This window comes from Cygnus olor, chromosome 23 (assembly GCF_009769625.2).
Source record: "Cygnus olor isolate bCygOlo1 chromosome 23, bCygOlo1.pri.v2, whole genome shotgun sequence".
NCBI classification, from domain to species: Eukaryota; Metazoa; Chordata; class Aves; order Anseriformes; family Anatidae; genus Cygnus; species Cygnus olor.
Window position 1 is genome coordinate 3,884,117 of NC_049191.1, and position 13,578 is coordinate 3,897,694.

The 13,578-nt window shown below is 45.1% G+C and overlaps 1 protein-coding gene across 1 annotated transcript; it reads left to right on the top strand.

Moving 5' to 3' along the window:
* The first annotated feature begins 272 nt into the window (after positions 1-272).
* On the top strand, positions 273-4,027 carry HMGN2 (high mobility group nucleosomal binding domain 2). The gene is made up of 6 exons (XM_040534888.1): positions 273-633; positions 1,426-1,470; positions 1,825-1,854; positions 2,175-2,225; positions 2,587-2,682; positions 3,133-4,027. The coding sequence occupies exons 1-6, from the start codon at positions 619-621 to the stop codon at positions 3,166-3,168; spliced, it is 273 nt and encodes a 90-aa protein (XP_040390822.1). The 5' UTR covers positions 273-618; the 3' UTR covers positions 3,169-4,027.
* Positions 4,028-13,578: the final 9,551 nt, after the last annotated feature.

Consider the following 13,578-nt stretch of genomic DNA (forward strand, 5'->3'; position numbering starts at 1 on the left):
CTTTTAAATTCATTTATTTATTATTATTTTTTTCCACCGCCCCCTCCCCAGGGCCCTTCCCGCCCGCGGGGGCCGGGCGCGGGGGCAGGCGGCGGCCGCGGAGCGCCGTGAGGGGAGGGAAGGGGGGGGTGAAGGGAGGGGGGGGGGTGGGGGGGGGCTCGAGGCCCAGTTGCGCGCGCGCCGCCTCAGCGGCTCCCTCCCCCGCCGGCCCCCCCTCCCCTCCCCATCCCCGCAGCCCACGTGACCTGCGCGGGCCAATGGGCGGGCGGGGCGGCGGGGATCCGGCTGGAACCGGTTGGGCCGCGTCCGGCTCTATATAAAACTTTATAAACACCCGATTCAAATTAGTGGGGTCGGCAGCCAGCGGAGCGAGCCGGGAGGCAGCCCCGCCGCCCGCCCGCCCTCCTGCCTTCCTGCCCGCCTGCCCTCCGCGCCGCCGGCCTCTCCCCGCTTTCCCCCTCCCCCGCTCTCCTCACCGCCGCCGCCCCGGCCCGAGCGAGCCCGGCTCCCCCCCCCTCCTCCGCCTCCTCCTCCCTCCGCCCCCTCACGCCGCCCAGCGCGCTCCTCTCGCTCTCTCTCCCCTCACACACACACACACAACACACGCCGCCCGGAGCCATGCCGAAGAGAAAGGTACGTGGCACCGGGGCACCGGGACCCCTTCCCCCCTTTCCTCCCCCCTCACCCCCCACACCGGGGGCCTCCCTCCCTCCCCACACGCACACCGGAGGGGGGGGGGGGGGGGGGGGGCAGTTTGAGGCGCGTAGTCCCGCCCCCCCCTCCCTTCGGGGCGGTAACGGCTGCGAGGCGGCGCGCGAGCGGAGGCCCCGGCGGGCGCTGAGGGAAGGGAGCGGGGGGGGGAGCTGAAGAGGGGGGGGGCGGGGCGGCGGGACCGTTGCCGGCCGCGCGCGCGCTCGCTCTAACGGCTGAGGGGAGGGGAGGGGCGCGAGCGCGCGCAGCCGGTCCGATCCGGCTGGTTTTGGCGGGAAGGGGGGGCCTGAGGGGAAAAGGGGGGTGGGGGGAGGGAAGCGAGGGGGGGGGGGGCTTCCCCTCCCCTCCGAGGAGCGCGAAGGGCGGGAAGCGGCTCGCGCAGCCCCCGGGCGGCTTTGCCGCCAAAACCCGTGAGGGGAGGAGGGGGGCTGGGGGGGAGGAGGGGGGCTGGGGGGGAGCGGGGCCTCGCTGAGGGGGCGGCTCGGCCCCCGCCTCCCTGTGGGGCGGAGGGGAAGGGGGGGGGGCCGCCGAGTTTCCGCCTCAGCCCGGCCTAAGGCGAGCCCCCTGCCCGCTGTGGCCTCTTTGTAGCCTCCCAAATCCCGGGGAGAGCCCCAAGGGCCCGGCAGCCCCCCCCCCCCCCCCCCCCCACCGCAGCCATTTACAGCGAGCGCCCCCCCGTTAACTTGTTGCCTCCGCTTCTCTTTCACGCTCTAGGCTGAAGGAGATACCAAGGGCGATAAGGCCAAAGTTAAGGATGAGGTAAGAAGTTGGATGTTTTCGCCAAAGTTGGGTTGTAAAGCTTTGGAAGGCAAGGTTCAGGTCGATTGTCAGAAAGATCCTTGAGGAGACGGGGATTCCTCCTAATCCATAGCGGCCCTTCCAAATGTTAGCTGCATCGTCTGGGCTTAAGCATGAAAAAACTATTTAACTATTGTTAGTTATTATTAGGAGTGATGTAAACAGGATATTCTCGTGCTCCTTGAGAAAGGGAAAAAAGTGAACTAAAAACTTAGAAATTACTCCTGGGATTCTATTACTTTGAGATCAGACTTTGTATGTTTGGATGGTTTACGTTTCATCACGTTAAATTAAATAATTTCTCTTTTCAAACAGCCACAACGGAGATCGGCGAGGTTATCTGCTGTGAGTATTCTCTTGCTGAGCAGAGATGTCACAACATTTAATAGCTTTAGGCTCGAGTATTAAATACTGCATCTGTGTGAGAACTGTAGGTATGCTGGAGAGACGCATTGTTCAGCTGAAAGAAAGTTATTAGCTTAACAAACTGCCCCATTGTGTAGTGTTATGGGAGTGGCTGAGCAACTGACAAATCAAGTAAGTGCTTTGATTTCAAATGTTTCAATTTGCTTTCCTAAAAATAAACCATCTGGGGTTGAATTGCAAAAACAAATGCCTCTTTAAAAATAATTTTAATAATACAAGAGTCTTTTTTTACTTAACAGAAACCCGCCCCTCCGAAGCCAGAGCCTAAACCTAAAAAGGCAGCTCCAAAGGTAAGTTGTTGTGTTAGCGCCATTATCGAGAGGAAAATAGGTTACGAGGTTTGGATTTGTCTATTGACAGAACTTTGAAGTGTATCTAGTCCTGAAATCTAGCTGCATCGTCGCTTCTATAAAGCTGCAGTGAAAACTTCTGTATTTTACAAAACTTGAATAAAAAATACCAAAGAGTGATTGAGCACAAGAAGACCCTTCTCAGCTGTTATCGATCTCTTAAATACATGAACACTTGCGTGTTTCGTTCTTTTCAGGCCGACATCCAACGTTGATTTTACCATGCTAGTTTTTGGATTCCTGTGGCTTAGTGATTGGATGTTGGTAATTGTAATGGTGTGTGTCATCTTGTGTTTGACAGAAGAGCGAGAAGTTGCCCAAGGGAAAGAAGGGGAAAGGTGATGCTGGCAAGGAGGGAAACAACCCTGCAGAAAACGGAGATGCCAAAACAGACCAGGTATAACAGCAGGTCTAGCAGCTTAAGTTACAACAGCAAATTAATTTTTTCCCTATCAAACAAAGGCAGGTCTAGGCTTGTGCTAATGAAGATGAATTACTGCTTGAGTATTTAGACCTGTCGCTTGTGACATTAACAGTACGTCCACGGATGCAGAGGGCTGTGTTGCCTGGTCGGTAATGAGTTAACACTGTCTGTTTGCTAGTTGAAGTTGCTGTATGAAAAGTTACTGTTCTGCCTTGTTCTAAAATCACGTAAAGTTAGCACTTCATAAAGCAACTCCAGGTTGCCTTTTGCACTGCTTTGAATGTTAGATTTCATTCTGCTAAGAGTTATGGTGGTACAGCCCAGATAAATTTCTTCTCTTCAGAGAATTGTTACTCAGGAAAAGGAATTTTGTTTGGTGCAAGTGTGTGGTGTATATTGACCGGTTCCCCCTTTTTCTTTTAGGCACAGAAAGCCGAAGGTGCTGGTGATGCCAAGTAAAATGTGTGAATTTTTGATAACTGTGTACTTCTGGTGACTGTACAGTTTGAAATACTATTTTTTATCAAGTTTTATAACAATGCAGAATTTTGTTTTACTTTTTTTTAAGCTATGTTGTTAGCACACAGACCGCTTCGTTGTTGTGTTTTGAGGGGGGGGCAGTGGGGACAAATGTCACTTAGTCTATTTCTTGGAACCTAAATTTTAAAAGTAAAAGTTTACCCCCTCCCCAGTTTTTGGAAGAAGGGCTCTTCCTGAATAGAGGAGGAAGGGTTTCCTTAATGCTGCACGTCTGTTTCGTGAAGTGCATCAGAGTGAACGCTGAAGCTCCCAAGACGCCTGTTGCCAACTTCCAACTGCAGTTTGTATTGCCCTCTGTGTTCCCTTTCGTGTCCTCAGTTTTTGCCTAGAGCCTATCACTCCGAAATACAGCAAAAACGGCATTTTGGGACTTGCCACTCTAAATGCATTGTCAGGTGATCCCGGACTTGTGGTGTCTAATTTGGGACATAATAGCTCTAAAAGGAGCTGCATTTCCTCTTTTATATTGTGGATCTTCAGATTAAGAAATCTGCAGTTTTAATTTTCTCAAAGTCAGGGTAGATTTGTGAAGAGTTGTTAAACAACATGCTAAATGTGAAAGTGTCCACCCTCACTCTAAACTTTTCCCTCTACAAGTATGAAATGAAGATTCTTCAGTTTTATAGCAACTTTTACGTTTGGGTAGTCCATGAAGGGAGGGGAGTTTGACAGTTGTTGTAAAATGTTGCAGATTGTAGCCCATGTCCTGCCTAAATTACCATGATTGTTTATGAAAAGTACCTTTAATAAAGCTGGATACGGTTTGGCTTGGACTGTTCTTAATGCCTTTCTAATTTCTCTTGCCGTTATTTCATCTCTGATGTGGTTAAAAGACTTTTGTTTTAAGTATCTGAGTTCAGATAATTAATGCATTTCTAATTCACAAGGTAAAAGCAAGGTTTCTGTACCTAAAACTAGGTAAGGTAACTTCACTGCAGGTTGGTTGGAAAGTCCTGACTTCCTGGGAGGCCCAAAATGGAGCATGTAAGTGAATCTCCTGAGATAATTTATCTTTGTTATCGCTTAAAAAGCAGCGGCTATAGTGTTGTAAGTACACAAAAGGGGGAAGAACACAGCAATCTTTCAGTTGCTGCAGAGAAAAATAAATTTTGGTAACGTTTTCTTTGTAGTGAAACGAGAACTAGTTCCATAAAACTGATTATGCATTAGATTTGCTTGAATGTTGTTGCTTCTGCTAATCAAATACAGACTTTGCTGTGGTGTAGTGACTAAGCAGGAAACAAGATTTGTTGAGTAAAAATGCAGCATTTTTATAGTCACTACTTACACCCTAGAACAGAGCCAAACCAAAAACCCTAATGTGTAAATGTCTCTTTCAGTAACTTTATGAGATGGAATATTTCTTCCATCTCTACTTGGCTTTTCCTGGGACTTGGGTGTCTGTTCTTAAGCTCAGTGACCTGTTTTAACCTGTGCTGTTCAGAGGGAATCCAACGGTAACAGGGAGGAGTTTCAGACTGAGAAGTATTCCGCATCTAGAACGCTAGAGGTATTCTAGAGCACAGGGAACAGATCAAAATGTCCCAGTAAGAACTATTTTTTCACCTTGCATTATCATAGCTGAAAAATCTTACATTTGCCCTCACAAACATACGAAAAGTAGTGAGCTTGAGTAAAGTACGTACCCCACCCAGGAGCAGCAGTGTAGAAGTGGCCAACAACATTTCTGACAACTGACGAGCAACCAAGCAGTAGGATGCAGCTGCTGCCAGGCTGCAGCTCCCCAGCAGCAGGAACGGGGAGAAGAGGGGAGTAAATCAGGGGGACATTCTCCAGGAGAGGCAGCCCTGGGACAAGTGAGTGGGGCTGTGGTGTTGGGGCAAAGTGAAAAGGAGCTCAAGGATTTACAAGAAGGGCGCTTAGGGTGCTGTGACGTTGGGCTGGTCTGCTCGGCCGTGTCCTCCAGAAGAGGATCTGATTGCTCTAGGGAGGAAGAGCGGCTCACCTGTGTGAGAACTGACGGCGGGTTTGAAGTCCTCTGGATTTCCCAATGAGTCAATTTTTTAAGCATGAGTGAGACAAGCATCGAGGTAGTGGAATGGTCTTGGACGTTCACAAGCTGGATGATGTTGGGAGTGCTCTGGGAGCGGTGAAATGGGCTTCCCCCAATAATAATGTATTTATTATTACATTAAAATAATAATGTGAGAGTGAAGAAATCTTGAACTACTCTACCTTGCTTTATGTTACTGGGCCTCTGCAAAGGGAATGAGCAGTTCCAAACGAGCTGGCTTTTGAGCAGGTTGCTGCTGGCCTGGTTGCCGGCTGAAATGCTCCGAAACCAACCTTGTGGCTGGGAGGCCTCTTCATCCCTCAGTTGAAAGATACGCTACTGCTAACAAAGTGTAGTTACAGGTCTTATTCTTGTTGAAGAACGTGCTCCTTAACTATTAATGTTTTCAATACTTAAAATTCTAAAATGTTTGCTGCTGTGTTGTGCGTAATGGTACAGGGTATTTCCTCCAGCCAGAGGAAAACAATAATTCTTGTGATAACTGCTGCGTAAGTTACTCGGTAGTCATCCAGCCACGCCACCTTGACTGCTTCCCGTTGAACTTCCAAACCTCATTACCTCTTGCATGTACTGAAAACTATCTTCATGTCTGTGGCACGTGTGTAACTTCATGCTCAGCATAACACATTTTGGAAAGTATTGTCGCTTTAATCTTTGCTACAAAGCTCTTTTATATTTTCCTTTATTCTGATCTGGAATCTAGTTGCTGACCAGATGCCCCTCTCTCCCATAAGCAGAAATGTTGCTAGGGAAGTTCTAAACTCGCTGGATGATCTGCATCTCAGCTACATGAGGGATCTGCCCGTCTCTTCTCCACACAGCGACACGTATTTGGTGCTGCAAGATTTGAATCTATTGCTACATCTAAGGTGTTCCCCACTGGGCATGCCCTTGTGCTGAAGTTATTTTTTCTTTTTGGGCTTGACTTGACATGCAGGGCTCATCTATTTCTCCTTAAGCAAAATGTAAGGGATGCTAAAGACAGTAAATCCAACTAATTAGTTCTCTAAATTAAAAACTAAATAGCAGACAACGCTGTGCTGTAACCCGTGTATGTTTAGTGGTTAGAAATAGCCACAAATCTGCATCTCCAGCTGCCAGAATGCCTTAAGCTAAAAATAATTTTTTCTGTTAAATCATAACCATTTTACATGGAAAATTGTGTGTGTAATCTGGAAATGTGATTTATGCTACTGGGTATGTTAAAAAAGCTGATCTCTCAGGTGGTGTTCGCTTTAGCATGCCTTTTGTACTATTAGAAGCTTTGAGATTACAAAAATTGGAGACTACTGGTGTTTCATGGAAACAAAGGTAACGTGAAAAAGCATCCAGTGATACACAGTTGAGAGTCACTACTTTGTGATGTGTCAGTGATAAATAACGTGGTGCTATTCAACGATGTATATTTTTTTTCCAAATTTCAACTCAGGCTGAGGATTTGAGCATTTAAAGCACTCCTCAGAACACACAACAGTTCCCATATGCAGCAGATGACAAAGAAGGGCCATGGATTGTCTGGTTTACAAATAAATAACTAGTACTGACAGAACTCAGTTGCGCTACTGGGCTTTGCTCAAGTTTCCTGTCTAGGATTTTTTCCTTTGGAATCCTGGTAGCTGGGATCCTGGCAGTTTCCAACTAGCTGTATCACTTCCTGTTAGATACGGTACATCTTGAAATTTGTGCCACGCTCTTAGGCAGGGTTGTGCTGGGTACATTGGATGTGTCCTGTTCTTAGAATAAGATATGAAAGCTTTTTATCTCTCTGCTAACTACCTGAGTTCTGAACACTCACTGTCAATTTGCATGATTCTTTTTCTTGTTCTGCTTTCTGATACCTTTCCCACCTTCATTTTATCCGTCCTCTTACAGAAAAACTTGATTTGCACAAGTGATGCACAGTGAAACGGGAGCCTGATTCACTTTGAAGGGCTGAGTCTGTTGCTTGGAGTTGCAGCTGCTTTCATGCAAAGGAGAACAGCCACATCCAGGATGCAGAAGGTCACCACTGACAACAGAAAGGCAAATGAGTAGGTTCAGTGTTTCCTTGCAGGCCTTGGAGTAGTAGTTGTGTACCTCTCTGGTTTAAATCCATATAAAATTGGTGGCTGTGCCTGTTTTTTCTCAGATTATGGCTTCAGCACAAAGTATCTGGGAAATAGACCCAAATAAATATGTATGTTTGCATATTTATGTGAATTTATTTATATGTGAAGATATTTTATATAATTTATATATGCATATATATACACGAAATAAATATTTGCATATTTGTTTCACACTTTGAATCTAAAGCCGCTTTTTGATTGTATAGGTAAGATTGCAAAGAATGGCTGAGCTCTTTGTGGCACCAAAATATATGGCATGCTTCCAGTGGAGCCTGTGGATGATTCTTCTTTTCCTAATGCCTTCACGTTTTGCTGGGGTCTTAAGAATGTTTAGATTACTGAGACATGATAGAGCAAAGTGTCCGCACTTTTAAAGCAGTGTACTAAGTGACATTTAAATGTGAGTAAAAGTTAGTGTGAGCAAGTTGCAGACCAGCATGTCACCGTAATTCTGCACAAACACCTTTAGCCCAAACATGTTTTTACTGTGAAGTGAAAGTGGATTGTGAGCTAAAAAAAGCATGAGAACCGAAGTAGATTGTGCTGGGAGGACTCCACAAGAATGACAAACTCATGTCCCTGCCCCTCCCAGTGCAGTGCCCTTGGATTAACAGTTTTGAGTTTCAGGATAACGTACTCCTGCAGAAGTTTTCATCTTGCATTCACAGAGCTTAATTATATTTGGAAAAAGTGACAGTATACTCCTCGCATCAGCCAAGCCCTCCCATGGGTGGGTATGAAAAGGAACAAGGAAGGAAAGGAGACTAAATTTCAGTGAGTGCACACAGTGAATATTGAGTTGCAGGATCACTCATGTCAGAAGAATCACCTAGCTTGATGGCACAGGGATTTCATTGTCCCTAAATCATCCCAGATACGGTAATACCGTATCCAGGGATTAATATTTCTAACTATAATTTCTGAGAAATGGGTTCTTATCCTGCCGTTTATAAAGACGAAATGGAGCTATAGTTATGCAGACAATTTACAATGCACACCTGTCCTCATTTGCAAGGGATAGGAATGAGACAGAACATGGGAAGCTGATTCTGAGTAGAGTTTGACTGAGGCTGAGGAAATACCAACTAATAAAGTGTTAGTAAATTGAGGTTAGGAAGATTTCTGAGGTGAAAGACTTTTTTTTTTAAAAAAAAAAAACAACAACTCTTGGCAATCTTTTTTTTTTTAAACCAACTCCTTGAAATGGGAATTTTTAGGGTGCCAGATGATGTAGGGTGTGACAGAAGAAATAGCAACAGAATACATCAGGGAAAGCTTCCTGAGTGTGAGGTCTATTAAAATGCATTAAAGCCTCCAAACGAGAATATTTAATTGCCTTAGGTGCTTAAAACCAGCCTGGAGAATGTACTAAGAAAGCATGCTGGAAGGAGTGGTCCTACAGTGGCTTTAAATAACCCAGCTGCGTAACATCGCTGTTGCTCCACCTTCCAACCCGCCTGCAGATACTGGAAGACTTTGCATTTTTCTACCAGATACTTGAAACCCAAACTTTCTAGGTTTCCCCTTCTGAACAGCAGATTTGGTAGGGGATTTCATTATACGTTACTCAATTATCTCACTAAACTTACTTTTGGATTTTTAACAGATTTCCCTCTGGGCGACAACTCTTTCCTGCTCTCCAGCTTTTCGGTTGCTGTTGCTGTGTGGAGGTTAGTGTGTACAGCAATCATGGAGCAAGAGGGGAGTTAGCCCAGAGAAGATTTCTATTTTAGTGTTTCACAATCAGGAGATTTTGTGTGCCTTTACTCTAATGAAGTGGTATCTCTGTGCTTATTGTCGATGGAAGTAGGTGTTTTCTAAGTATAAGAACCGAATGCATAATATTAGATGGTCTTAGTCTAGTGTGAGGACTGATTGTAAACTTGGGCAACTAAATTACCTTTTCTAGTGGTTTCCTTCTTACTAGAGATAATAACAGAGATTGTTAACTATGCTTTGGGTATTTGGTGAATAGATTTTGTTGGACTGTAGCCTGGTTTGAAATGCCCAGGTTTCCCTGTCACAGCATGACCAAATTAGCTTCCTTGTTGGCAAGCTAAACAGAAATCCAGGAAGGAAAATTCCATTGATACTAAATTAATTTCTCTTGCGAAAATGCCCATGGTTTCAAAAGTAAGCTGGATGTGAGGCACATTGGCAGGGGAGCGCTGAATTTGGCAATCTCGCCTATCACATTCTTGCCCCAGCTCAGTGGACACAGGGATTTATGTAGTGCTGTTTGTTTCATTATCAGATGTTGATTAACAGCCTATTCCTTCCCTTCACCACACGGTGGTACCAGGAAACACAGAATCAGTGCTCGGAAGCCAACAAAGGGCTGGCAGTGTCCAAATGCATCACACACTGCCTGTTAACAAACCTGGGAGGCTGAAGTCTGGTTTATTACAATCGAACATGTTACTTCTTTTAGAAAGCGGGACAAGTTCTCTTCCAGCATTCCCCATCGCCGTGGTGTTGTGTTGGCTTGGGAGACAACATTGGGCAACCAGTAATCACCCGAGCAGTGCGAGTCTCCCTTTTGACTTCCTATGTGTCTATACAACCACACTACGTGAGCACTTTCCAGTTTTTGTTATGCTTTTGCTCAAAACCCACACAGTGCTCAATTCATTGCCAGTTTACAGGCCTACCTGACATCTCAGAGGAAATGTGTGTTATGGCAGGTCTTTGAACTCAGGCTTCCCAAATTCTATTCTAGTAGTCACCGGATTGTTCGTTTTTCCTCTCGAGCAGTTAGTGCAGCTGGTATGACACATGTCCTGAAAGTTTAAGCCTAAACTAGAGCTACTGTTATCCATCTCACCTGTCCTTAACTGGGGAAGGGATACTGTATCTTAAACCCAGATTTAAATAGCTATTGTGTAAGCCTGGTCAATTTTAGGCTTGTTGGCACAAGCTACTTAGATCAGATTTGCTGAATCTTCAACCTGAGATGACAGTATTGTTCAAAGAAATAATACGTTGTCAACAAGCTTTCTGTACTTTTGGTCATGTCTCCTTTTGCATGCCAGTGTCTTGAGTATGTTTGCTTTTTCTCTTCAAGCTAAATGCAATCCAGGAAATAGAGTTGTAATGTTTGTGCTAATTCACAATGCTCATTAAAAGCCTGACTAGAATGATTTTTCTGATGTTGTAAAGTTCAGTGCTCACTTTGGTAGCCAGCAACCTTCCCCATCATTGCATTAACATTCTTGTCAAGTCTAGCAGAATGACATCCTGTAATATGTATTGGGCTGAAGCAATACCATCATTTGTAGAGAGCTGTTTGTCCTTCACCTTGTACATTATGAAACACTTTAGTCATTGGGTTATCTCCTTCTAACACATGCTTTCGATGTTTACCCTTAGCAAGTAGCAGTGCCTGAAGTTGGAAAGGAAGTGGCTGCTTACAAGAGTTGGAGAGATTGCATGTGAAGCACTTGACACACTAATGATACTTCCCTGAAGTGGATGCAAAATGGATAGGTGAGCTCCTGGTAAGCCAAACTTGTTCCTTTTCTTCAGCTCTCAGTGCGTGATTGGGGCAGGGATCGCTGTGCTAGATGCATTTTTGGGATGAAGTGAACAAAACATCACCCAGACTTAGAGGGAGAAGACAGGGATTCTCAGTCACTGACGGGTGTAAATGCCGTGCCATGAAGATACAGCAAACATTGAAACCAATTGTTTCAGGGACATCGGAGTGTGCACTGCGCTGGAAAACACAACATAGTTTTTATTCAAATGTCCCTATTAAATATGCACCATCACCATTCCCTGCTAGTTCCTAGATAACAAACCTACAGTGATTATTCAGTGATGAGTGAAATGACCAGAGCAGAGCTCTTAAGTTGCATATAGAGCTTGCATTGTGTGTGCGTGTGTGACTCAGCCCAGAATTAGGGATGCTGATAGCCCCTTTTAGACCCTTTCTTCCTATCATTCACGGAGGTGGTCAGCCTCACAGCCGCCTGAGTGAGTATACTAGTTGGGCTGAAGTATGTTGGCCTCAGCAAGCTTCTACTATGTACAGGGCCTGGCTTGCACACATGAGTAATCAGATTGTTTAAGATAAAATGCCCCAAAGTCATCTCAAGGTCCTTCTCACATGCTGTGTGTGCTCAGCACTGGGTTTATGCATTTGCTGCCTTTGTGCATCAGAGCAGTGAGAAGTGCAATGGCTTTTTTTTCTGAAATCAAAGGTGCTGGGTTCCTGCCCACTATGAAGAAATGGTGTCTGAACCCTGAGCAGGTAGCTCATTACACAACCAGACACGTATGAAGTCAGAATTGTGGCTTCTTCGCACTTTGTGTGCAGTTAACCCAGCAGCAGTTCTCATGCACAGCGGTTATGTAAGTCCCTGTGCAATACCGTGCTTTTCTCACAAGAGGGATTCTTCCCAGTATTGCCACCTCACCAACGCTCTGGTTCTGCAGCTTTTTTGTCTTTCGGACACAGTTTCCGTCTTACACTGGGAGGCAAATAACTGAATTTTCTTCATGACTGGTGCTAAGAACTGCAAGGCCACAAGGGGTAACTAACTGATGCTCCAGATAGGCTGGTTTACTGATTCTTGATCCACACTGATTCACTTTCTCACTTTACTGAACAATTTCTAAGGCCATAGTGATGAAATTTGAACTCATCTGTTTCTGTCTATATATACCTCTCCCAAAATGCTTCTGGCAGCAGGTGAGCTTATGCCAAAAGTGCCCTGGTGATCTTGTAAGGAAGGACATTTATCCATTGGTAATTGACTCCTATATTAATTTCCAAGAATCTGGCAAGCAGCTGCCAAAAGGCCTGTTTCCGTCTCTGCTGATCAATATTGCCTTTCGACAGGCATGTGGTGTTACTGAGCGTTAGCTAATAGCGCTGTGTTTCTTGTACTGCTTTAAGAACTGTAACATGCTCCAATGTCTTTAGATTTGAGAGACTTTTCAGTTAAATAATGTTACATCAGATGTTATTTATTATCCATTTCCAACACACTGGCCTCATTTCCACCATATCTTATGCTGGGCTGCCACCACAGGGCATTTATCTCTAACATCATGCTAGTAGCTTTTTAGGTTGAGGCAGAAAATGCTTCTGTGCAGATTTTAAATAGACAAATAAGGCAGCAGGTCTGGCCAGGACTTTCAGAAACAAGGTTATGAGCAAATAATCTTTCTGATTTCCCACAGGAAAAGGGTGAAAGAAGTCTTTACCTACCTTGCAAGCCCTGTCTAAGTCTCGTTTTTGCTGTCATTTAAGTCAGCAGCAAAACTCAAACAGGCTTCCAGAGGTGGAACCTTTTAAAATGTTCACTGCCTGTGGCAAAACCTTTATTGATATAAAGCAGTGTGCACTGAAGCTTTTAGTTATCCCCACTGGGTGACAAAATACCTGTCTCTGAAGTTTTTGCTCTGTAAATTGCTATTACTCAGTGGCTGGAGACGCACTTGTGAGCAAAGAACAGGAGAAGGTGGTGGGAGAATCCGACACACTGCCCCACAGTGAGCTATTTTCCCTCGGACATGTTTCTTGAGCATCGTGTCTGAGCGTGACAGTCTAGAACGCGGGTGTGCTGGTGCACTTTGAGAGCCTGAAACATTCATGGGCAGGGAGGAACTCAGTGGTGTGGCCCACCACTATTCCTGCTCTACTGGTATTTACTGGTGCAGCCTTCAGCTGTTCCAGGCAGCAAGGGGGTGGCTGTGCAGCTCCTCGTTCATGCTGCAGCTGCTCCTGGGTGCTGGAGGTTTATCTGTGCAATGAGCAGTTTTTGATATTTTTTTAATGTGCTTATTTTATGAATTCTTGAATATGAATGCTGGGATAGCTTTTATAGGGAAATGTATGTTGTTTTCAGTGGTAAAACGTCTCCATCTGAGCAATACCACCCTCCTCTCTTTACAGTGACAGAGGAAAGACACAGCCCCAGTGTAACAAAGAGATTGCTTTCGATCACATGGAAGGAAGCCCACAAAGTTTGAAGAAAGAAAGATAAAAGTAAGCTTCTTGCTTTTGATCTTAGAAATTCTGAAATTATCTTTTCTGAGCAGTTCTGGAGAATGACAATGAAATGACAACCACACAAGAAATGACCGCTTAAATTGTCACTAGAGAATAATCCAGAAAAAGTAAGCCTTCCTTCATCAGTCAAGGTGTAAGACCTATGGGTAAACTCACTGAGACAGAGC